The sequence below is a fragment of the Natrix helvetica genome, assembly GCF_964273705.1.
Source record: "Natrix helvetica genome assembly, chromosome: 2".
Classification (NCBI taxonomy): Eukaryota; Metazoa; Chordata; class Lepidosauria; order Squamata; family Natricidae; genus Natrix; species Natrix helvetica.
In genome coordinates, this window is record NC_138552.1 from 224080534 (window position 1) to 224107390 (window position 26857).

General features: G+C 40.6%; 1 protein-coding gene across 6 annotated transcripts in view; it reads left to right on the forward strand.

The window, feature by feature from the left end:
* The window catches only part of CATSPERE (catsper channel auxiliary subunit epsilon), a 108150-nt gene that overhangs the window by 45407 nt on the left and 35886 nt on the right, over positions 1–26857 (forward strand). For 5 of the 6 annotated variants that reach the window (XM_081945184.1, XM_081945185.1, XM_081945187.1 and 2 more), the window contains exons 7-12: positions 1678–1755; positions 4842–4945; positions 15331–15817; positions 20707–21181; positions 23334–23773; positions 25068–25126. In XM_081945184.1, coding sequence (XP_081801310.1) covers positions 1678–1755; positions 4842–4945; positions 15331–15817; positions 20707–21181; positions 23334–23773; positions 25068–25126 — 1643 coding nt within the window. Of the gene's footprint in view, positions 1–1677; positions 1756–1880; positions 1927–4841; positions 4946–15330; positions 15818–20706; positions 21182–23333; positions 23774–25067; positions 25127–26857 lie in introns of those variants that run through there. The other variant, XM_081945188.1, reaches the window with a different exon arrangement.

Sequence of the window (26857 nt, forward strand, 5' to 3'; positions counted from 1 at the left end):
TTCCTGGGGTACTTGATCGACGGCTCCAGAAACAAAAAAATTAAAGCAATCCAGGACACCCCCCCCCCCACACACCTCGCAATCAGATCGAGCTGCAGGCGTTCCTCAGACTACTCAATTTTTACAGTGTCTTTCTTAAACAGAAAGCTACTGTCGCTGAGCCATTGCATCAGCTCCTCAGCAAGAAGGCCAAGTAGACCTAGGGCAGAGCTACCACAACAGAAGCAGTCATCAAGGCACTACAGAGACTTTTCTCCACTCACAGCCTGCCCGATGTCTTAGTCTTGGACAACGGGCCCCAATTTACGGCCATACAATTTGAAACTTATTTAGCTTCTCAGGGAATCAGACATGTCCTGGTCGCTCCCTTCCATCTGGCCAATAATGGACAGGTGGAGAGAATGGTGCGATCTGCAAAAGAAGTTTTATCCAGGATGGGGCCGGGAGATTGGCAAACACAGGTAGACCAATTCCTCCTTAACCAGCACATCACTCCAAGTGCAACCACTGGCAGAAGTCCCGCCAAGCTTCTGATGGGTCACCGGCTAAGATCGCCCTTAGACTGGCTACACCCAAACTACTCTGCAGTGACACCCCCAGATTCGACTGGCAAACATAGACACTTTAGCTTAGGGGATCGAGTTTATGCCCACAACTACGCTGGTGGTGGTGGCTCTCTGGATTCCTGCCATGGTTACAGGAATCACCAGACCTCACTCCTACCAGTTGGAGCTTGAAGATGGTAGTATTTGGAGGCAGCACATTGACCAACTCCGAGGCTGCATCTCCAACTCCAATCTTAGGCACCAGAGGTAACTCCTGCACGAGTTAGCCAAAGCCCTACCCAAAAGGAGCACGAATTCACTCCTTCCACAGACTACTCAAGCCTGAAGATACCGGGTTACTTATCTGGTGAAGTTGCAGGGTCGCACTGAGATCCAAGCAAACCGGCTCCAGAAATTCCAGCTGCGCTTTGTGGAAAGTTCCAGGAACTTCCACCAAGCGAAGCCAGAGAGACAACAGATCCACCTGACCTGACCAAAGTTTCAGCGCCGACTGAACTGCACAGGTCAGAGAGAGTCACTAGAAAATCCGCCTACCTGCGTGAGTACGTAACCAGCCGGATCAGCCCAACTAGGGGGGGGGGGGAGTGACAGACAATATAGTAATTTCCACCAAGGCCCTGTGATCCGGCGGGAGAATACTCAAAGGTTAAGACGCCTGACAGCTCCCTATAAAAGGGAGCTGCCAGACGGACTCTCTGCTGGATTGAACATAATTGTCACTTAATAAAGAGCTGTTGTTGCTGAAGCCTGAGTCCTGCCTCTTCCATTCACTCTACAGTTTACTTCTTGATTATTGGTCTAGTATTAATCTTGATATTAATCTTTGCTTATCTGGGTGCTGATTGTTAGTGATGAGGTGTTTTGTGTTGTGAAATCCATGAACACTAGTATTTAAGCAGAGCAATCGCATTCCCTTTCTCATTAACTCTGGGAAAAGTAAATAGAAAATTAATCTATTTTCTAATAGTAATAAAATTATTTCAACTTGCTAACTAAACAAATACAATTACTTGCTTGAATAATTACATAACATTTTCAGAAATTTTAAAAAGCATTTTTCATAAAAATGAAAAGCCTTATTCTGTAATACTAATCTTTATTTTTTTGTCAGACTATAAAGTTATGGTTATTTGATCCAGAAAATGCAGACAAGGAGGAAAAGCTAAACACTGCCAAGTCACCACCAATAGTAGGTATTTTATTTTGAAACAAAAGAGTGTCCTTATAATTTACATGGCATACGTATAATGCTATCACATTTTAGAAGTAAGGTGAAATTGCTTCTTTTTTCCTTAACTGCTGCACAGTTTCAGGGAATGGCAGCTGAAGAGAAACCAGATAACTTCAGTCCCACTGAATGGTAATTTATTTGACTTTTTGAAAAATGTGTTCTGAATCAGATTTTATAAATTTAATGGCTGCATAAAGGGGATTGCAGATCAAAGGACAGAAACAAAAACAAAGGGAGAATTCAAGTAAAAGAGAAGAGAAGGAGAAAAGGTAAGAAAAAATTTCAATGAAAGAGGGTTTGGTTGATATGTTCTTATTTTTTCCATCATAGCACCAAGGTGGATGCCTATTGATAGACTCACCTAGTTGTTGTGTATGGTGTACAGATGTGTTTGGTTGTCCCAGTCAGATCAATGGGTGTCTAGCAATGATAGTGTCAAATCTTTGGGCTGGCGGGACAAACGGGAATATAGCAATGCAGTTAATCAGTGAGGTGACAGTGGACCAAATGACTGGAAAGGGCCAGTGGAACTTCCATCAACTCCCTGGCAGGAGCTAAATAGAACTATATTGGGTGGTAGCCTTCCATTGTAAGGATTGCTTAGAGCAGGCCTATCAAACTGGCAGCCTGTGGGCCAGATGTGTCATGTGCAGGCCACGCCTACCCAAGCTCCACAAAGGCAAAAAACATTGTGATATGTCATGATAGATCATGTGACGCTATCGAGTTTGACACCCGTGCCTTAGAGAGCGATTGGAAATTAGCCGAGCTTGGTGGGAATTTATTCCAGTTGATGGGTAACATGGAATGGGCTCTAGAGAGTGCAGTGGAGTAAATGGCAGTTGACTAGTGGCTTAGACTCCTATCCTCCATCTTGAGTCTGCTGCTGCAGAGAAAACAGAGACACTGGGCTGACACAGAACAAAGAACTGGTGGTGGTTACAGGGTCTTAGCCATTGGAGCCATTAGTAATCAGGCTGTTTGCTGTACTAGGTTCAGGAAAAAGCAGTATATCTGTGGGGTGATGTTAGGATGAGTGCCTTGTTCTTTGTGGCTGCTACTCAAGTAACCATAAGATCTAGCAGTCATTTTGATGGATGCTGTTGCCTATAACAGAGTAGAATAACGGAGTTGGAAGGGACCTTGGAGGTCTTCTACTCCAACCCGTGCTCATGCAGGAAGTCCTATACCATTTCAGACAAATGATTATCCAATCTCTTCTTAAAAACTTCCAATGTTGAGCATCCACAACTTAGGGATGCAAATTGCTCCACTGATTAATTGTTCTCACTGTCAGGAAATTTCTCCTTATTTCCAGATTGCTTCTCTCCTTGATTAGTTTCTACCCATTGCTTCTTGTCCTGCCTTCAGGTGCTTTGGAGAATAGCTTGACTACTCTTATTTGTGATGCACCAATAATCCCTGAGATATTGAAACTCTCCTATCATGTCACCCCGTCCTTCTTTCATTAAACTAAACATACCTAATTCCTATCATTGACAACAACTGAAACTTCCTGTGATCAATGTGTTAGTGGAGATCCCAAGGTAGAGATGCAGGATGGTTATGTTGGTGGCTGGCAAACATCTGGATTAAGGACACTTGCATGATCTAGGCTCCTTTACATATTCTGGTAGTTGGAGTGAGGACTGGATGTAGCTGTGTCTTTTCTGATTCCCTCATATGAGAGATAGGGGTGGACCTGGAGTGCTGCCGCCCAGCCATTTGGATATGTACCATATTTTTCAGAGTATAAGACGCACCTTTCCCCTCCCTAAAAGAGCGTGGAAATGTTGGCGCATCTTATACACTGAATACAGCCATTTTTGGCCTCCCGAAGGCCTGCCCCCGCATCCCATTTTTGTGAAAAATGGGTGAAAAACAGGGGAGTTTTTGCCTTCTCCCAGCCCTGCTGACACCTGCAGAGTGCTCCAGGGGGCCGGGGAGGACAAAAACTTTTTTCTTACTTGCCTCTTTGAAATCTTGGTGCATCTTATACATCTGTGTGTCTTATAGTCCGAAAAATACGGTAGCTTCTCCTCCAGCGGAGAGCTGGGGCATGGGGAGGGCCTTTGTATGGATTTGTCTTGCTAATCAATTGCAACCTTTTCTGGATAGGGAGTTTTGCTCACAGTCATTCATGCGTTGTCACTTCAGCTTTGGTTTGTGGAACTTTACATTGGACTGCTCTGGAAGATCATTCAGAAGCCATAAATAGTCCAGAACACACTTGTATTATACAATCGCAGTGTCTCCCAGTTTCCTACTTCAAGGTGCTAGTTATAATCTTAAAACCCTTACATGCCATGGGACCAAGTTATTAATTGATAACATCTGAGTCAATATACATCTAATCAGAGTTTTCCAGAAATTTTACCCTACATGTTGTGCTTGCATCTTATTGATTTGTTAAATCTTATATCAATAAATGAGTTTCATATTTTTTGAGGCACTGCATAATCTTTTGCATTTTGGAGTTTTTGTGACATGCATCTCTAGTTGGAATATTTGTTATATATTGCAGAATCACTTTCTGTGAGATGGAAGGCCATATAAATTTCATTAATAAATAAATAAATAACATAAACTCACTTTTTTTTCCTCTCCAACTAATAGCCTTTTTATCTTTTTCACATCATTCAGTTAAGCTTTTTTTGAAAGACCCCCAAAAGCCCTTTTCTACTTACATTTTGCTTGTTCTTGAGCTTATAATTTGTTCTTTTCCTATAGCCTCCAGTTTCATCAATTTAAATATTGTAGAAAAAATAACTTTATTAAGAAATAATCTTTAAAACATTCTCTTCCATAAAGGATCATCCTCTAGTTATTCTGAACCATTATATTAGAATTCTTTGTCATTTTCGAGACTGTGATGCTGCATTGTTTTATAGTTGGTCAACATAAATTTCATACTAATCATTGTTATTTTTGTATTGTTAAATTATCTCTGCTAAGAAGTAGAACTCCATGCAATGAAATTATATTTATATTTAACAAAAGGATTATTTTAAAATTCTCTTTAAAATAATGTTTTTATTTCACAGTATTCTAGGACCCTTAGCAAGCAGTTCTGGAATTTGGGACAGACACCTATCATTAGAACATTATTTACAGCAACAGATTATTATAGCGAATCATTTGATAATGGGTACTGTTCTTTTAATTACATTTTTTAGAGTAATGCAGCGCTTTTGAAATGACAAATGAAGGGGTAGCAAACATGTCAGCCCTCCAGATTATGCTAACTGATAATCATTAGCAACCTTGATAACCAGTGACATGCAGTCAGGTGAGGCAAGTGAGGCACAGCCTCACCTCTCATAAAAAGAAAAAAAATGAAAAAGGAAAAAATAAATCAAATGCTTGTATTTATCTACTGATCTGTACCATAAAGCTATTTTCCATTTAACTTCACCAGTTTTACATTATTTGGTATTAAAATTTCAGAATTTTCACATTTACCGTTCAACTAGTCAGGCGAGAGCTTGCGGTGAGGCTGCAGCAAGCTCAGCCTCTCAGGCGAGAGCTGAGGTGAGGCTGAGCTAGCTGCTGCCTCACCATGGATGACTCTGTTTAACTGTTTAAAAAAGCCTCTAAAAAGCGCCCTCTACTATGAGGCAGGAGAACTGTGTGCCTCATCTAGTCTGACTTTTTAGGCGTTTTATGATCGCTCAGCACAAGCAGAGTTAAGCAGAGGCTTAAAAGCCTAAAAAGTCAGACTAGGTGAGGCAGTTCTCCTTCCTCATAGTAGAGGACGCTCATTCTTCCTGTGACTCAGAGTCACCAGAATAAGTGGCAGCCGTTCCACGGAGGCATGGCCATGCCCCCATACCGGTACGCTTCCCTGCCCTGCAGCCCATTTGCAAGGCGCTTCTCAAAGAGAAGGCAGCAAGGGCAGGGCTTCTTCAGAGGACCCGAGGCAAGAGCAGAGTTGAAGTCCTCTCTGAAGCAACTGGAAAAGGTACATGTGGATTGGAGGGAGGGGGAGGAATTCAGCCTTCATCCTCCTGATGCGGTGCAGGGCTTTGGGCAAAGGCTGGAGGGAAGGACCCTGGCTCGCTTGTGCTGTCCCTCCCCAAGTGTAGTTTGATTGCAGGTGGAGCCAGGTTGCCTTTTCAAACCTGTAATCAGTGAAGCTGGGCTGGATTTTTACATAGTGGATCCTTCCGGGGCTGGGAGAAAGTGTGTGTGCTACAGCATGGCTCTTTGCCTGGCTTCCTGCCTCCTCCTGTGGTGTCCTCAGTGTTCGCTCCCCAAGTGTAGTGACTTCCTCCCCAGTCCCCCATCCATTTCTCTCTCTCACACATGCAGTTGGATAAAACTATATAAAAATCCAGCCCAGCTTCACTGATTACAAGTTTGAAAAGGCAATGTGGCTCCGCCTACAATCAAACTACACTTGAGGAGGGAGAGCACAAGCGAGTACTGAGGGGACCACAGGAGGAGGCAGGAAGCCAGGCAAAGAGCCATGCTGTAGCACACACACTTTCCCCCAGCCTCTTTCTTTTGGAAGGCTCGGATTGGCTCCCCTCCGGCTTCTCTGCCTCTCCTCTTACCCCAGCCTGCCATCAGGAGGTGAGTGGGTGGGCTTTATTGCATTCCAGGCCTTTCCCATCCAGACAGCAGGCTGCATTTGCAATGGTGGAGGTGATTGAGGAAGGCAGCGGGGGAATGGGGGGGGGGGTTGCAGAGGAGCTGCTTTCAAGCCATTGGAAAAGATATCCAATCCAACGTGTGTGTGTGTGTGTGTGTTTGTTTGTTTCAGAGAGAGTGAGTGTGAGAGGGAAGAGAGTAGGAGAGATAGTCCAATCCAACTTCTTTGTGTGTGTGTGTTTGAGAGAGGGAGAGAGGGAGGAAGGAGGGGAAGGGAGAAGAAAAAGAAAAAGAAAGAAAGAAACTTCTTTCGCAAAGGAGAAAAATAAATGCTTTAAATCGGAACTGAGCATGCCAGGCTGTGGAATTCTGGGAGTTGAAGTCCACAAGTCTTACTAACTTTAAATTGAAAAGGTGCAGGAAAGAACAGATTGGTTATATGGTTATGTATTATATGGTTTTATGTTTTTGAAGTTTTGGGTTTTGTGCAATATGAGCATAGCGTTTCTAAAAGGCTTGCGAATGGAGCCAAACTTTCTCTAGGGTCATTATCTCATTATCTCTATCTGGCAGGCATGTGGAATGAGCCTGAGGCAGGTTACTTTGTTAGCAGAAAGAAAGAAAAACAGCACAGGAATTTATGACTAGAAGGCTACGATGAGTCCAACCCCCTGCTGCAGCAGGAAACCTTACATTGTATGGATTATTTTGGTGCCTCTAACAGAGAGGAAAATTGCCAGAAAGGAGAAATAGTTTACTAGGACGAGCTAGTCCTTGACTTATGACTACAATTGAGCTCAAAATTTTGGTTGCTAAGCAAGAGCGTTGTTAAGTGAGCTTCACTACATTTTACCCAATCCATGACATCTCCTGGTGAGTGACATCAAGTTGGCCACTCCCACCTGGTCATATGACTGCCAAACTACTCCCACAAAACAGGCCACACCTACAGAATAGGTTCTAAAAAAATTTGAAACCCATCCCTGTGTCAGTGCCTCACCAGCCATAAACCTCACCGCATGTCACTGCTGATAACAATATTAGAATTAAATAGTACTGTATCTGAAAATATAGCCCCATATAGCAAGATTCGTGATTAATGGTTGGATGAATTCTGATAAAACAATGCTATCTGCAAAAATAAGTTATAGTATTTTCTTTGTCTTCTGATAAATATGCCTTTTTTCCAATTAGCCAGCTATGTCTTTATCAAACACATCATTATTTTCCATCTGTAATATATCTTTTTTTTCCATGTGACCATCAGTTTTTCATAGTTTCATAGGCCTTATTTAACCCTTGCTGTGATGTATTTTTTAATTCATTCTAAAAAATGAATTATTCTAGATATTTAACATTTTTGTTTCTCAGTAGCCTACTTGTAATTCCATTTCTCTTGGAACTCACCATCTGATTTTTAAAATCAACGTTAGATGTATCAATAAATAAGTGCCTTGTACTTAATAAGTTGGAAAGGAAAGAGGAATGCAAGCTATATGAAGAAAGAATTTGCCTCAGATTTTTTTCTGAGACAAAATGGTGAGATGCAGATTGAAAGCATTATGAGAAAAATCACAATCCATTTGACAAAAAATTTCAAATACTGCAATACCACCACTGATAAATTAATTGTATGAAACTCCCTCACCAACTAAATGAAAAAATAATTGCCAAATTATTGGATGAGCTGATGTACGGTTAGCTATTGTTTTGAAATTTCAAAGGTACAAATGGGGCTTTTAGCATTGTACCCCTCAAAATAGCATTGTACTGGAATAGAACAACTCACCATGGTCAACATGATGTGACCAACTTGCCATGGCCAATTCACTGCACCAACTTCCCACAGGACAGCTCATCACAACCAACACACCATGGGACATCTTGCCATAGGACAATTCAACAAATACAAAAGACAAATTCATTTTGAGGGAAACAGGAAATATAATCAATCCAGAAATACAAGATTACAATGATTTTGACAAACACATGGTCATCAGTAATAAAAGTTCCTGAATGAAATGATTAATGCAGTGTTGAATTGTCTTGTGGAAAGTTGTCCTGTGGCGAGTTGGCCATGGTGAATTGTCCATAGTGAATTTTCCTAGACCCACATTGTACCTAGATCATCCTCAAAGCAATAGGTTTCAGTAAGCATTACAATTCAATACTGTATCATCGGCAGAGTTGGATGTAAAATATAAAATTCCATACGTAGAAATGATCTGTCCTTGTAAAAATGGTAATATTGAGATCCAATCTCAGTCTATTGTATTCTACGTTCTCTTGAGACATACATAAAAAGCTACTAACACACCTTTTAACTCAATTTCTGGGACTGAATAATTTTATGTTTAATTTTTGCATGAGGCTTGCTCAGCGGCACTGGCAGCAAGCAGAGGATGGGCGTGAGGGAGGAAGGCAATCCTGATGCCCTGCATGGGTACCTGCTTGGCACATACACAGGCAAGCAAAGAGATGGTGAAATGCAGTGGGCAGTGCATTTGGATCACCTCTGCTTCCGCCTGGCTCTGCTGTGCATTTTTCACTCAGAAAAATTGCTGTTTCAAACTGTCCCCTTTGCAAGGAAACGAAGCTTTGCCCTCTGGGCAAAAAATGTTTGGGCAATTACCACTGGCCCTACCCTCTCCATCCCACTGTCTGCTTGCCCGCAGCCTCAATCAGGACCAAGCTCTCGACACAACCCGGCTCCCACCTGCCCTGCCAGGAAGGCAAAGAGCCCATGCAAGACCAGCAGCAACATGGGCATCTGGTTGGCAGCCAGCATGGTGTCTGCTGTGATCAAGAAATGTCCCAGCAGCAGCTGGGGAGCAGGCATGGCAGGTGGAAGCCAGACAGTGGGAGAGAGAGGGTGGGGCCAGTGGTAGCTGCGCTCCAGTGGTGGTTTCAAAAATGTTTTGAACATCTTCTGTAGGTGTGGCCTGCTTTGTGGGAGTGGCTTGCTGGCCATGTGACCGGGGGAGTGGCTTGCCACCCATGTGACTGGGGGGAGTGGCTTGCTGGCCATGTGGCCGGGTAGGAGTGGCTTGCTGTCCGTGTGACTGGGTGGGAGTGGCTTGCCGCCCATGTGACTGGGAGGGAGTGGCTTGCCGCCCATGTGACTGGGTGGGAGTGGCCAAGACGATGTCACTGAATTATTTGCCCCAATGGATAAACTACAATAAGATTAAAATAAGTACACAAAACAATAAAAGAGCTACTTACAGAAGGAAGATGACTGTCCTTGCCAGTCTTCAGCATCACTGACTCCAATGAATGGGCTGCACAAAGAAGAGACACAGAAATGAACTCTTCCATTGCATGCACTGCATTAGGATGAAACAAGCACACAAAACAATAAAGACAGCTACTTACAGAGGGAAGATTACTGCCTTGCCGGGTCTTCTGCACACCACCACCTCACCACTTTGCTCCAATAACCTGCACACAGAAGGGACACAGAAAGGAAGACTTTAATTGCATGCACTGCATTATGATGAAACAAGCACACAAAATAATAGAAACAGAAGGTTACTGTCCTTTTGTGTGTTGAAGTCACCCACTGACCACCTTGTTCCAATGAATGGTCTGCACAAAGAGATACAGAAAGGAAGACTTTAATTGCTTGCACTACTATATTAAGGATAAAACAAGCACACAAAGCAATAAAACAGCTACTTACATAGGAAAGATGACTGTCCTAGCAGTCATACTCTGTTGCCTCTTCATCCTATTAAATAATACTAACTGCAGAAGAAATAAAACAATATTGGACTCAATTGTGGTTGTAAGCTGAGGACTACCCTACAGGTAACAGAAGGGACCTCTGTTTTCACCCAAAAATGTACAGTCTTTTCAGGAAGGATGTCCCCCAACAAACAAGAAAAATATAGTCTTTCATCCAAGAAGTTAGATCAAGAATGAATGTTGTTCTGACCTCCCTTCTCGTATACCAAAGCACTCCGAAACAAGGTCTCTGCAAGATGTTTTATTTACACACAGTTTAAACCTTGGCAGCAATCCAGGTACAGATAACACCTTGGCAGCAATCCAGCCTGCCGAGGTACGACACAGCTCTGAGAGCATCTCCAACTCTAATGATAAGTTGATTCCTGCAAAACAACTTTCGGAAAGTCCCTCCTTAAATAGCCTTGAGAGGAGCCTGATTACGATCACCTGAGTCCAGTCATCTCTTGTAAATGCATAGCTGTTCTCTACGTCTATCAGCTCTCTGTTGCCGGGCATCCAGAAACCACTCCCTTGTCTCCTCCCCACTGCTCCAAGGCATGACGTCAGGAGCACACTCCCTTTGGCTTTCACCACTGCTCCATGCCTCAGGCGCCTCCTGGTGGCCAACCAGCCTCTCTGATACCTGCTCGGAGTCAGAACCCTGTCCAGGGTCCTCCATATCCTCCAGAGCCGCCTCATAGGGACCCTCGCTGTCAGAGTCTGGTGGCAGCTCCAACGGCTCCTGCTGGGCCACAACAGAATGTCATAGGTAGATTCACAAAGCAATACAGATTTCTTTTTCTGAAATTTAGTTCTCAGTTCAAAAAACGAGAAATATATGAATTAGGTTCAGTACTTAGGTCGGTCCAAGTAGCTATTCAAGAGTTAGTGGTTAGAAGCAATGCTAAAGCAAGATATGGAATTAAAATCAGAAATATTTTGTTGGCTATTTGAAAGGGAATACAATACATATTTAATTTTACACATGTTAGCAGCTGCTGGAATTGTGTTTGCACAGCAGTGGAAAAACAGATATGAAAATGAATAAATATTACAATGTGCAGGAATAAATAAATTGACAATTAAAATCAAGAAGTCTTTGAATACTTTTTCATGTGGGATTTGTTTTAGCAATTGCTAACTGAAACAGAAATTAGAAATCTAAAAGTATGAAAGAAAACACCAATTTCGTAAGGAAAGGTCACTAAAATGTATAAGGAACTATTATAGTACTTGATCATTATTAATGCGTAGATAACTGCGGGACATTACACACTGACAAACTATCACAGTGCCAGGAAAACACCAAAAAATAACAATTTTCCCCCAAAAGACTGCAGATGAAACCAGTTTTTTCCCCTAACCATAAGGACAGGAAATACAAAGCCACCATCAAAGTATTGTGGGAAATTATAAAGGACAGTGCCAGGAAGCTCACAGAACCAGCAATCACCTCACAATTAATATAGTTTTATATTAATTTTTAAAAATGGTTTATTTTAATTTATTTTTGATAGAATCTTTTTTTAATAGTCTAAGACAATTTTAAAAAAGATTCCACACACAATAATTTAAAATGAAACCATTAAAAATATTCCATACACAATAAATTACAATGAAACCATTAAAAATTCCATACACAATACATTACAATAAAACCATTAAAAATATTCTATACACAATACTTTTAAATGTATTGAGTATAAAATATTTTAAATGGTGTTGATAGCATATTTTTAAAAAACAGTCTAAGAAAATTTTAAAAAAGATTCCACACACAATTTAAAATGAAACCATTAAAAATATTCCATATACAATAAATTACAATAAAACCATTAAAAATATTCTATACACAATACTTTTAAATGTATTGAGTATAGAATATTTTAAATGGTTTATTTCAATTCAAAAGAAAATAAGACCAGGTTTTGTTTTCAGGGAAACAAGGTAATAAACATCTGCAAGCAAACAACCAAACTAAGAAAACATCAAGAACTCCACAGTTCAGCCCTGCACTATAGATTCTCTTAGTTCTACCTTAAATACTGCACTGCAATGCACTGACACCAGAAAAACAATTTTACAATTCATCCTTGCACTTATGCCTATTGCAGCATCCCTGCAGTTATCAAAATTCAAGTGCTTTGCAACCACTGGGCATTTATGATTGTTGCAGCATCCTACAGTCACATGATTCCCATTTGCATGCTTCACAATAAGCTTCCAAAAAAATCAATAAAGAAGCTATTAGTAAAATTGCAAGTCACAGTCACATGCTGTTTCGCTTAATAAATACAGATGACATACTACATTTATTTGCCTCAAATATATACATTTGTTGATAATTTGGACGAGCTCCTCTGAAATCTGTATATGTGAGGCATTAGATTAATGATGATTCTAAAGTGAATTGGATAAGCCATTTTTAAGCACAAGAACTGTGCTATTATGCTATTATGAATATAAGTACTATATACTTCATAGCTACAGCTTTAGTATTGATAGACTATGTTTGTATAGATATAATACAATACAATAGCAGAGTTGGAAGGGACCTTGGAGGTCTTCTAGTCCAACCCCCTCCCTAGGCAGGAAACCCTATACCATTTCAGACAAATGGCCATCCAACATCTTCTTAAAGACTTCCAGTGTTGGGACACTCACAACTTCTGGAGGCAAGCTGTTCCACTGATTAATTGTTCTGTCAGGAAGTTTCTCCTCAGTTCTAAGTTGCTTCTCTCCTTGATTAGTTTCCACCCATTGCTTCTTGTTCTACCCTCAGCGACCTTGGAAAATAGTTTGACTCCCTCTTCTTTGTGGCAACCCGTGAGATATTGGAACACTGCTATCATGCCTCCCCTAGTCCTTCTTTCTATTAAACTAGACATACCCAGTTCCTGCAACCGTTCTTCATATGTTTTAGTCTCCAGTCCCCTAATCATCTTTGTTGCTCTTCTCTGCACTCTCTCCAGAGTCTCCACATCTTTTCTACATCATGGCGACCAGAACTGAATGCAGTTTTCCAAGTATGGCCTTACCAAGGCATTATAAAGTGGTATTAACACTTCACGTGATCTTGATTCTATCCCTCTGTTTATGTAGCCTAGAACTATGTTGGCTTTTTTGGCAGCTGCTGCTCATATTTAAATGGTTGTCCACTAGGACTCCAAGATCCCTTTCACAGTTACTACTGTTGAGCAAGGTACCACCTATACTCTACCTGTGCATTTCGTTTTTGTTGCCTAAATGTAGAACCTTACTCTTTTCACCATTGAATTTCATTTTATTAAATAGTGCCCAATGTTCAAGTTTGTCAAGATCCTTCTGTATCTTTATCCTATCTTCTGGAGTGTTGGCTATTCCTGCCAGCTTGGTGCCATCTGCAAATTTGATGAGTTCCCCATTTATTCCCTCATCCAAAACATTGATGAAGATGTTGAAGAGTACTGGGCCCAAAACAGAGCGTTGGGGTACTCCACTGCATACCTCCCTCCATGTAGATGCAGTTCCATTGAGGACTGCATGTTGAGTGCGGTTGGTCAGCCAGTTACGAATCCATCTAGTGGTGGTGCTGTCCAACCCACAGTTTTCTACTTGATCTAGTAGTAGGTTATGGTCTATCTTATCAAATACCTTACTGAAGTCTAAGTAAACTATATCGACGGCATTCCTCTGGTCCATTAATTTTGTCACATTATCAAAGAATGCAATAAGATTAGTCTGGCATGATCTGTTTTTGACAGACCCATGTTGGCTTTTGGCTATTACTTTGTTTGCTTCTAGGTGTTTGCTAATTCATTGCTTGATTATCTTTTCCAGAATCTTTCTTGGTATTGAGGTCAGGCTGATAGGTCTGTAGTTTCCTGGATCTGTTTTTTTCCCTTTTTTGAAGATGGGAACCACATCAGCTCTTTTCCAGTCCTCTGGTAGTTCCCCGGTGCTCCAGGATCTCTGAAAGATATAGTTCAGTGGTTCTGAGATCTTGTCTGCCAGTTCCTTCAGAACCCTGGGGTGTAATCCATCCGGTCCTGGTGATTTGAACTCGTCTAGGGTAGACAGGTGCTCACTTACCACTTTCTTCCCTATTTCAACTTGTGTTCCTAATCTGATTTTTGTGGTACTGTTTTTGATAGGTTGGACTGTTTTATCCCTTTGTGTAAAGACAGATGCAAAAAATGAGTTAAATAATTCTGCTTTCTCCCTGTTGCTTGTCACCTTCTTGTCACTTTCTCCCAGCAATGAACCAATTGTTTCCTTAACTCTTTTCTTGTTTTTAGCATGTTGGAAGAAGCTTTTTTTATTTTTTACTTTTGTGGCAAGCCTTTCTTCATTGTGAGCCTTAGCTTTCCTCACTTCATCTTTACATGCTCAGGCTATTTGCTGATATTCTGCCTTAGTTATGTCCCTCCCCTTTCCACTTTTTGTACTTATCTTTTTTGTCTTTCAATTTGTCAGAGAGTTCTTTATGCAGCCATGCTGGTTTCTTTTGGGAGCTATTATTTTTCTTCTTCATTGGTATTGTGCTAGACTGGGCTTTTGTAATCTCATTTTTCAAAATTTCCCAAGCTTCTTGAGTTGTTTTCCCCTTGAGGATTCTCATCCATGGAATTCTTCCCAAGCTCTCTCTAAGTTTATTGAAATTAGCTCTCTTAAAGTCCAAGATTTTAGTTTCACTTTGTTCTACTACTTGTGTTTGCATAATGTTGAATTCCAATATTGCATGGTCACTTGCCCCCAGGGTTCCTGTAGCTTCAACACCTTCTATCATTTCCTCTTTGTTAGTGAGAATTAATCCCCTTGTTCCCTTCTCTACTTTTTGGGAAACAAAGTTGTCTGCTAGGTTTGTTAAGAATCTGTTGGATCTTCCACTTGGTGTAGAGTTTGTTTCCCAATTGATGTCAGGGTAGTTAAAATCTCCCACTACTATTGTGGTGTGCTTCAGATCTACTTGTGGATATTGAAATATTAATGTACATTGAAATGTTAAATTGAAATGCTATTTAACCAATTTATTATTTTCATTGTATTGTTCAGCAAAATTTGCTTTTTTGGACTTAAGTTCAGCATTTAATTGGGAAGTAATTGAAGTTTATAGGTAAACATTATTAAATTATTAAAAAGAATTAGGGAATAAATCATATTGATGAAAACACATTCAAATACTTTGTTTATAAAAATATAATAGCTAATTATTTGTTTGTTTGTTTGCAGAATATGGACGTTTCAAGTACCTAGCGAAACAGACGACAACATTGCAACCATCCTTGGCAATGTAGTTACTTTTCAGGATTGTTTTGTTCATGATGTTCCTTTTACTTTTGCCCAGCCTATGTATATATTAGGCCCCAAAACAGGAGTTTCTGTCACTCTTCCAGCTGGTAGTGAAGCTATAATAGAATGGAGTTCTTGTTATCCAAGAACAGCTGCCATAGGGACAGTTGATGGTATCTTCCACACTAGCAATGCATTTTTAAATGTAGTAGAAATAAAATTTCCTCCAAACATCATACAATCTGCCACAATTCACAAAGTCCAAGAATTAGGACTTGTTTTTCCAAATCTCTTCATTCTGATTGCAAGCATTCTTTATCAGGCAAGAATAGGTCAAGTTATCAACATGGGAGAGATTTATTTTCCAGGAATAAAATTTATTGGAATAAAAACCCAAACTTGGTGTTCTGGAGAATATCCTTTGCCTGTGAGTATTTATAAAATGTTTTATATTTTATTATAAAGGAAGCTGTACTTATTGTTAAAATCAATACACAAGTGCTTCATATAATATGCAGTTAATCTATGACATCAGACCAGGTGAAATCAGTGGTGGGTTTCAAATTTTTTACTACCGGTTCTGTGGGCGTGGCTTATTTTGTGGGCATGGTTTGGCAGTCATGTAACCAGGTGGAAGTGGCTTAGTGGCTTGGCAGTCATATGACTGGGTGGGAATGGTTTGGCAGTCATGACCAATTCAGCAGTTGGTTAAACAATACACAGCAGCTCCCTTTTCTATTCTTTTTAATACTGCATGAAGTTTTTGCTCTAGGTTTTTTTTTACTAGTTGGGAGAGGTTGGCAATGCCTGGGGATTTCTGGAGATTTCTCATCTGTGTTAAAGGCACTAAAAAAACCAAGATGATATAAAGATTCCTGCTGGAGCAGGGGGTTGGACTAGATGACATTTGAGGTCCTTTTCATCCCTGGATTGCTGTGCTGTTTCAAAACATCCTCTGAAGCTGCCTGTCTAGTGCCAGGTTTGTGGTCCTTCCTTCCTCTCCTTTTTGTCTCTCTCCCCCCCCTCCCTCCCTCCCTCCCTCTATCCATCCATCCATACCCTCATTCACTTTCCCTTCCCTTTTTCTTCCCTCTCTCTCTACCCTTCCTTCCTTCCTTCCTTCCTTCCTTCCTTCCTTCCTTCCTTCCTTCCTTCTTTCTTGTGAAGAACCCCAGGTGGTCTTTGGTAGAAGGAAGAAAAGCCAGACATTTTGAAACTAAGAACGTGCCCATTGATCATCTGGCATTCTTAGAGCTTCACTATCGATTAGCTTAGCATGAGCAAGGATAGCTTGCCGCACTTTCAATAAGCTCTCAACTCATGCTCCATGCCAGAGGTCTTCAAACTTGGCAACTTTAAGACTTGTGGACTTCAATCCCAGAATTCTCCAGCCAGCAGAGCTGAATTCTGGGAGTTGAAGTCCACAAGTCTGAAAGTTCCCAAGTTTGAAGACTTCTCTGCTTCATGAACTTGGGGATCCCCAAACGGTGAGGATTTCTTTCTTTCTTTCTCTCTTGAAGCCTCCCCCACCCCGCTTTTGTTCCAGAGAGCTGCAGAGATGCTTGCTAGCCCCCCCCCCACTCTATTTTGGGCCTAGCAGGCTCCCTAAAACCTCCTGGCAACCAAAATGGGTGCAGGGGCCCTGCCCCCCCCCCCCCATTTTGGGCCTAGCAGGCCTTCCTGAAGCATCCTGGGAACCAAAATGTGGCTTGTGAAGATCCTGAAAGGGGCGGGGGAAGGTATGGTTGTGAGCCTGGGGGAGACGGGCGCAGCAAGCTCTGGGGGGCGGGGGGCTAGCAAGACTTAGCAAGAGGTCTGTAGGCAGGAGGAGGAGACTGCTCAGTTGGGGCACAGGGCAGGCACCACATGGAAGCTTAGGCAGCCAAGGCAGTTTAGGCAGGGAAGCCACCCCCCAGGATGTGAGTATTCACTAGGTAGGTGGGCGGGGCATTTGGATTTAAAACACAACATTAAAAAAGGGGGGGAAATTGCATTTTTTCAATGAAGATTGTTCTGCACATGTGCAGAGTAGAAAAGCAAGATGGCACCGCCGAGAATAGAACCGGTATGGTTCACGTGTCTGCCGGAGTTACTACCTATCTGGCCGAACCGTACCGTACCGATAGGAATCCACCTCTGGGTGAAATGGTTGACAGATCTTATAGACTACATGAATTACATGAAGTAATAGATTGTGTCATGATGAGTAAATTGGAGTTTAGTCTATATGACTTAGTTATGGCAGGGTTGCTTTGTTTCTTAAGGAAATACTTTCCTTTAAGGATCACACTGGCAGTTTGGAGACTTTTTCTTAATGTCTAAATACTAGTGGCTTAGGGTACTTTGTTATAATTTCCCCTGCCTTATCTGATACTGGGGAAAAAAACATGGCTGCTGATGTTTATGCTACAATAATGCTTATGTTAGAATATTCCAGGTGCTCTCTGTGGTTCTGACATTGAAGACAATCCAAAAATTCTGACATTTAAAATGGTTAATCATGTGAAAGCCGTTGTAATCATATATATATATTTAAATATCTTTATTAGTGTCCCCTTTTTGCCATTGAAGGTGCTGGTTTGATCTTGAGAGTGCTAAATGTTTGGTGGTGGTATTAAAATTTGATTATGCTGAGGAGGTACTTTTACCGTTTGAACTCTTGTCAGTAGCAACTAGAACTTCACAATGAAACCCTATCTTAAGTTGTATCAACTGCGGGTGCTCTTTAGAACATAGAATAACAGAGTTGGAAGATACCATGGAGGTCATCTAGTCAGTGGCGGAATTCAAATGATTTAATAATCAGTTCACCCGGGGTCAGATTGGCTTTTGTGATAGGTGTGGCCCATCCCTATCTTACAGCTCCGCCACACGTGGGACAAGCCTCCCATGATGGTCAATTTGAACCTGGACAAACCAGTTGTTAAATTACCTCCCACTGTCAAAGTGGATCCTGGGAATTCCACTGCAATGGAGAAACAGAAATTGGAGTGCGCATGAGGGAAGAAGAAGGCCGCTTTCCTCTTCTCCCTGCTCCTCATCCTTCCCTCATGCCGGCCGCTCAGTTTCCCATTTCTCCATCCAGCACCACGTTGTAGAGCTTGCTCCACCCCCCCATATGCCCTCGCTTCCCCCAAGGATTTATTTTCTAACCTGATTTCCAGCTCCGTCACATTTCTCCATCGCGTTTCTCGTCATTGTGTGCAGAGAAACAAAAGTTTGTGGGACTAAAAAAAAGTTCAATCAATTCCAACTTCTGCGAGAAGTTGGAATTGATTGCTTGAACTTTTTTTTAATCCCACAAACTTGTTTCCTGCACATGACAACAAGAAAAGTGATGAAAAAATGTGACAGAGCTGGAAGGTTAGCAAAGAAATGCTTGGGGGAAGCCAGGGTTTCTGGGTGCCCGGCACAGGTCTTTCTCCAGCTGCTACCCGGGCCCGCTGGAGGGAAGGCTGACATCACCTTTGGAGCCTGGGGAGGGTGAAAAAAGCATGTAAAAATGGGGGGGTCACGCGTTGTGTGTGCATGCGCACTGGGGGGTCGCGCATTGCATTATGGGTGTGGCACGCCCACACACAACCCCCCTGCGCTCCCCCCACTTGTGGCACGCGAGCCAAAAAAGGTTCACCATCGCTGCCTTAGAAGCTGGAATTCAAATTCACTAATATTAAAAGTTATTTACTGAACCTATTGAAAATTAGTTAAAATACAATAATACAATACAATAATACAATAGTAGAATTGGAAGAGACCTTGGAGGTCTTCTATTTCAACCCCCTGCCTAGGCAGGAAACCCTATACCATTTCAGACAAATAGCTATCCAACATCTTCTTAAAGACTTCCAGTGTTGGGGCATTCACAACTTCTGGAGGCAAGCTGTTCCACTGATTAATTGTTCTAACTGTCAGGAAGTTTCTCCTCAGTTCTAAGTTGCTTCTCTCCTTGATTAGTTTCCACCCATTGTTTCTTGTTCTACCCTCAGATGCCTTGGAGAATAGTTTGACTCCCTCTTCTTTGTGGCAACCCCTGAGATATTTGAACACTGCTATCATGTCTCCCCTAGTCCTCCTTTCTCTTAAGCTAAACATACCTAGTTCCTGCAACCATTCTTCGTATGTTTTAGTCTCCAGTCCCCTAATCATCTTTGTTGCTCTTCTCTGCACTCTTTCTAGAGTCTCCACATCTTTTTTACATCATGGCAACCAGAACTGAATTCAGTATTCCAAGTGTGGCCTTACCAAGGCATTATAAAATAGTATTAACACTTCACGTGATCTTGATTCTATCCCTCTATTTATGCAGCCTAGAACTGTGTTGGCTTTTTTGGCAGCTGCTGCACACTGCTGGCTCATTTTTAAATGGTTGTCCACTAGGACTCCAAGATCCCTTTCACAGTTACTACTACTGAGCAAGGTATCATCTATACTGTACCTGTGCATTCCATTTTTGTTGCCTAAATGTAGAACCTAAATGTAGAACCTTACTCTTTTCACCATTGAATTTCATTTTATAATTATTTTATAATTATTTAAATTATTTAAAAAAATAATTCATATTTGTAAAAATGATGTTCTGTTAAAATCTCAGTTTGATTACCTTCTGAATATGCAGTTGGCCAGATTTGTGAATGTACTGGTACCAGAGGTTTTTTAAAAAGCAGAATTACAATTATACTAATGTAAGATTTCTTCTCATGGTCTGTATGGTACACATTTGTGGTTCTCACTTTATGTAAGCATTTATATGCTATTACACATGGATTTCTTTTTATTAATCTTTTCTCGTTACTTGATGTACCTGTTCTATTATGAAATAATTAATTCTCTATATAGCAATACAGAGGTGCACATTGAAGATAAAAGAGGAAGATACATAGGTATATAGAACCAAAATGCAGATATATAGAACCAAAAATACATAGAACAAAAATTTAAACAAATATCTGTTATAATTAAACTAATGTAACTACATTTTCTCAATTAGAGAAATACCTTTTCTTATTAGAATAGCAATTCATTGTCATGAATGTTTGAGTTAAGTGAGGTTGAACTCTATACTCTTATCAGTTCCAAATATCAATATATTATATCATGTTTGTCAAATTACAAATATGTTATGGCTGCTAGAAGTATAGCAATTATATGTAAGCACAAACTATTTTTCTCTATTTTTGATTGTCCTTTTATAAGATGAAAATATGCTGTCATGATACTAACTGTTAATTTTAATGAATATCATATAAACATTGTAATCTTCATATTGTTATTTTGTAGAATTTGGAACATTATTTTCATAATTTTGTTTTCCTTCAGGAGGAGAAAAAATTAAGTGAAATAATTTTATGGTCACAAGACAAAGTTTTTCTTGGATATCCTGCGAATGAATTTCATCTATTGATAACTGTAGAACTATTAAGAGAAAAACTAAACTTAAAAAGAACTGTTAGTCTATTAATAGTAACTGCTTGCTATGACTCACTTATTGCTTCAATTGTAATACTGACAGAATGCACTGGCTGTATAAGCAAAAAAGTATTATACCTGGCTTCCTATAAAGAAGATACAGCTGTGTGGATCTTGACAGACTTTACCCTAGGTTTACCCGCTGTTGGTACCATACATATGGAAGTCATACTTTCAGCAATAACATCCATGGTGTTGTGGGATGATGATACCATTTTCTATACTTACAAAGAGCATAAACATTATGGTTATCTTCAGGATTCTGATACAAAAAGCAGATTTTCAGCAGTATCTAAAGGATCTATAATTCATCAAATTATTATTGGTTAAGTATTCTATGTTTTAATATAAATGTAAAATGGAACTGATCACTCTTCAAACAGCCTTGAGATGTAGAGATATACTGATTAATAACTAAATTTTAAATTGTGTGAAAAGTGAAGTGCATTTGTCACAAGAGATTGTTTGAACTACTTAGTCAATAAGAGAGTTGTATGAGTGAGTAGGGGCTGTTGCAGCTGTATGATGGATAGGTGGTCCAAGAAGGGAACAATTGGTTGGCTTGTTCCAGCACGAATAAAGAGAACTGTATTGAAATCTGGCTGGGTGACAAATTTAAGCCCCTATTTAACATTTGGCTTCCAGAATCCAAGATGTTTCGGCAACTGTAATAAAAAGGAAGGAGAATGGGGATGATCTTCTATGAGACTTTATTTATTTATTTATTTTATTTTATTTGACTTATCAGTCGCCCCCTCTCCGCAAAGGGACTCGGGGCGACGTACAATCAAAACAAATATACAGATGTGGCATGGAGGAGGTGACATCAATGCTTAACAAATAAGATTCCAATAAAAAGCCACTAGGTTAAAATAAATAACAATAAATTAAAACAGTTAAAATAATTTAAAACCCCAAAATTTACATTTACCGTAATTAAAATTGCCAGGGAGGTTAGAAAGTTCTAGTTTAAGCCAGGCCGGCTAGTTGGAACAGGTGGGTCTTGAGTTTCGTGCGGAAGGAGCGGAGATCGGTCGTTATCCTGATGTCTGGGGGGAGGTCATTCCAGAGGGCTGGGCCCATCACAGAGAAGGCCCTACTCCTGGGCGCCGCCCTCTGACACTGTCTGGTGGACGGCACCCGGAGGAGTCCCTCTCTGTGAGAGCGAATTGGTCGCAGGGATGTATGGGGCAGAATGCGATCCCGCAAATAGCTAGGTCCTGTGCCATGGAGCGCTTTAAAGATGGTAACTAACACCTTGAAGCGCACCCGGTAGACCACAGGGAGCCAGTGCAGCTCGCGCAGGAGAGGTGTTATATGGGAGAACCTCGTTCTCCCCATAATTGCCCGCGCGGCCGCATTCTGGACCAGTTGCAGTCTCCGGGTGCATCTCAAGGGGAGCCCCATGTAGAGAGCATTACAGTAGTCCAGGCGGGACGTCACCATCGTGTGAGTGACTGTGCGGAGGGCATCCCGGTCCAATAGGGGGCGCAATTGGCGCACCAGGCGAACCTGGTGGAACACCCCCCTTGCCACGGCTGCCACATGGTCTTCCATAGACAGCCGGGCGTCTAGGAGGACGCCCAAATTGCGCACCCGCTCCACGGGGGCCAGTTGCTCGCCCCCGATGGCCAGCGATGGAATACACTGGTTGAACCGGGGGGGGGGGGGCGGTAGCCACAGCCACTCCGTCTTGGAGGGGTTGAGTCTGAGTCTGTTGTCTCCCATCCAGACCCGTACGGCTTCCAAACACCGGGACATCACTTCGAGGGCCTCGTTGGGGTGGAAATGTACAGCTGTGTATCATCAGCGTACAGGTGGTATCCCACCCCAAAACCACGGATGATCTCGCCCAGCAGCTTCATATATGTGTTTAATCTTTAATCTCCTAGAATTCACTGGGGATGCTAAACCTGGTCTTTCAATTAGCAGAGTAAAGTGATGTAATTTAGGCAGAATAATAAAATGAGACAGGATAAAGACAGAAATTTATTCCGGAATGGTATCAGACTTTGGTCAGAGTAGAGGGACATTATGAGTTTGGCTTCAGACAGCAAATTTTTTGTGGCTATCTGGCATTCAAGTCAGATCTATATTCTGATAGTATCACCTAATAAAATAATTATTTTTATATTAAAAATAAATATGTGAATGACCCTATTTTCAACTGAGAAAATTATTATGTCAAGTGGCCAATGTGACTTTTGTCACCATGAATTTAAAAAGAAAGAAAGTGGAAACTGAAATAAATAAAAATAATGAGATTTATTTGGAGTAAAAGCTGTAGCTAGACTAAAAGACATTATATGTTTACCAAAATCATGAATGTTTACTGAACAGTAAGCTCCATATATTCAGTAATGCTTATTCTACTTTGAATATAATTGAAATTACAGTATTAGTACATTAATATTTTATATGAAATAATTTTATTTCTCAAGAAATATACTTAATTTGGTATTCTTTTTCTTTTCCAGATTACATTGGAAATGCCATAGTAAAGCTGGAAAATAATGCTCTGTTTTTCTTTAAATTTGAAGTGACAGATATTGTAAAGCTTACTCCTTGGGAAAATAATCTTAAAAAGTTTATTTATTTTTTAAATCCTTCTGGAGATATGTATTTGCTGACAATCAGTGGCACAAATATAAGCCGCCAGGTATATCCATTGAAATTAGAAGTGCTTAGTGCTGCATCAAAATTGAACGACGTTTGCCCATATATATCATTTGAAAACAATTTGAATCTCAATAGTCATTATATAGACAAGGGAGACAAAGTGGCATTTTGGGGTCAGATAGTATTTTTAGAAAATAATGGTTTATCAGTAGAAGTTGAAATTTACAGGCGAGAACTGTTGAAGACCAAAGAAGTTACTAATTATGAAATAGCTCGTGGAATCTGCACTAAAAATAAGGTGAGTGCTTTCTATACACGGAATCATTATTTTCTACTTTTTGTTACTGTTCTTACTATATATGAACCAGACTGGATAATGGGCCGTATGTGTTTCCTATATGTTTTTCTGAAATTCCCATCTTCCATTCTTTTGTTTATCTTTATTAGAAAATTTTATGCAGATCAGTGGTGGGTTCTGGATCCCGTTGCAACTGGTATGGTGCAACGGGATCCGGCATCCACCACATGAACGTGTGCAGCGCACGCGCGCATGTGTCCTTACCTCCTGTGATGCTCCGCAACACCTCCGCAATGCTCCAGCTGCTCAGCGGAGCGGAGCATAGGCGTCGTATGCGCCGTGCACAGAGGCACCAAAGAGCTCAAATACAGGTGAGGGCGGGCGGATGAGCCTTCCGGAGCACCGTACCAGAACGGTACCTGGTGCTCCCAGCAGGCACCGGTACGCCCGTACCAGAGCGTACCACCCGCAACTGGTGCAGATCACAGTATGCAATCAGAAATACAGTAAACCAGAAAGAAAGCCAGACATTAGAATTTAGAAAAAATATAAACAAATTAAGGAACACTGTAATGGTCATTTATTAAATAGCATATTATGATACAATATGTAACATCACAGAAATACTAAATATTATATACTTTTTTCCATAAAATATTTTCCATCTATAGCTAAACATACTTCAACACAAAAGTCTGTGGTCAATAATCCACAGATTAAAACAAAATATTTTAAGAATATTTGTAGATCACTCTATAAGGCCAATAGTGTACTTTAAAAAATTAAAAGCTCAACTGCAGACTTTGAAACCTGTACCTAGTGCTGCATTCAGACAATACCTGTTACAAGAGGCCACTTGCACAAGAATCTTTCCTAATCTTTTCAAGATCAACCAAGATCAGAAAGCTTTGTTCTGCTATGACTCACCTCAAAATGCAATATTTAATTTTAAAATAATATTCAGCTAAGACACAATTCTATATCTGTTGGAGAAGACATACTGAGCTGAAGCACGTATAAATTATATATTTGATGTAGCTCATGTAACTTATTCTCTATATTTTATTTATTAATCAAGTTATATATTTTGCTTACCTTAAACCAAAAGAATCCAAAGAATCACTTTGGAAAGTGAGATGAGTGGCATATAAATTTAATAACTAAGTAAATAAATAAATAAATAAAGAGTTGATATATGCTTTATGCAATTTTCTCCTAATATATACTTATTAGAAGTTCCGAGGAAGGTATTATAGTCTAATTCACTGATGCATTTATCCATTGTTCCTCACAGACTGTAACATTTTATCATGAAATGGATTATTCTGAACTGCATGATTATCGAACTGAAATGTAAGTTAAAATTTATTAATATAAAAACAATAATTCAGAATCAATACACTATTTGCCTTCAAGAATGTCAATGCATTTTGTTTTAAACATATTCCAGTATTGTACTGTTATATTCTATGTTCATAGGATCCAGGCCAGGGTTTAGCTTACTCTAGTTGACTATAGAATAAGCACCAGGTAGTTCTTGAGTTATTAATGTAATGGAACCATACCAATTACATTTGTAACCTGAGGATTTTGTAGGAGTGAATCACATAACTTGACTGTGATCACTCCCTTCTTTCACCCATTCACTCGCTAATCAAATGCACAGGTCGTTATCTACACATGAGGTATCTCAGGGTGGGGAAGGCCATGGAGGGCATAGCGATGGGACAGGCCATCTGCTTCAGACCACCCAGCAAGAGCAGAGGGAGAGCAGGATAAGCTCACCTTGCTCAGCTTCTCTGCCGCCACTTCTGGAGCAGAGGGCAGCCTCAGTGGAGTCTCCTCCAAAGTCTTCCAGGCTCAGCACAGAAAAGTGTTTGCATGCTGAAGTGAGGCTTTGGGGCAGTGAACTCACTTTGCTTTAAGCCTCTCATTGGCATGCAAACACTTTCCCTCCATACTCCTTTTCCAACCTCCCCAGGGTCACTCAAACACTTTTTCCCTGGATGAAGACTGGAAACTTCTAAAGTTCATGGTCTCATGCGAATTCAGGCACCCATCTATTTTTGCAGATAATGGGTACATGAAGTGAGATCAGGACATCCAAAAGATTCCAGCCTCTGGAAGAAAAGTGTTTTCACACCAAAGAGAAGCTTGAAGTGATGCAAGTACACTGCCCAAAAGCCTCACTTCAGAATGCAAACACTTTTCATCAAACACTTTGCATCAAACGTGATGCAAGTACACTGCCCAAAAGCTTCACTTCGGAATGCAAACGCTTTTCCTCTGCTCTCTCCGAGAGCAGGCAAAGAAACAGGCTGCCGAGGAGACACCTCACTAGATCTTTGAAAGGTAAGTAAGTCTCCACAGGCCTGCTTGTGGAGACCCGGCAGGAGGAGGGGGTAAGGGAATAGTCAGGATGAATGTTGCAGTGCCTCTGTAGTCATTCTTAAAAGTCAACAACTGCCTTATTGCTGCAACATTTGCAATTTTGGGACTGGATCATAAGTACTTGGGGGGGCTATGTTGTAACATCAAATTGTCACTAAGTGAATTGTCATAACTCAGGGATTATCTGTATCTTGGGATTCCAAAAGGAGCAACCAAAAAAGTGAGAAAGTTAAAAGTTTATAGGCAGCTTGTGAAGAATTCGATTAATGATTTAATAAACATGGTGGACTTTTGATTATTGCTGATGCTAAAATACTCTATAGTTGATAAAAAGTGCAGATGGTTCCAGTTTCCTGCAAAAATTGCATACCTACATGTTAAGTCTATTTTAATATATATATATATTAAATATACATGGTGTCATAACGGAGTGAGCTCCCATTACTTATCCCAGCTTCTGCCAACCTAGCAGTTTGAAAGCATGAAAAAATGCAAGTAGAAAAAGTAGGAAACACATTTGGTGGGAAGGTAATAGCATTCCGTGCACCTTTGGCATTTAGCCATGCCGGCCACATGACTACAGAGACTTCTTTGGATAGCACTAGCTCTTCGGCTATATATATATGTATATAAATGAATTTTAAGTTCAACAAAGTGAAGTACAACAAAGTAATAAATATTTCAAGCCATTTC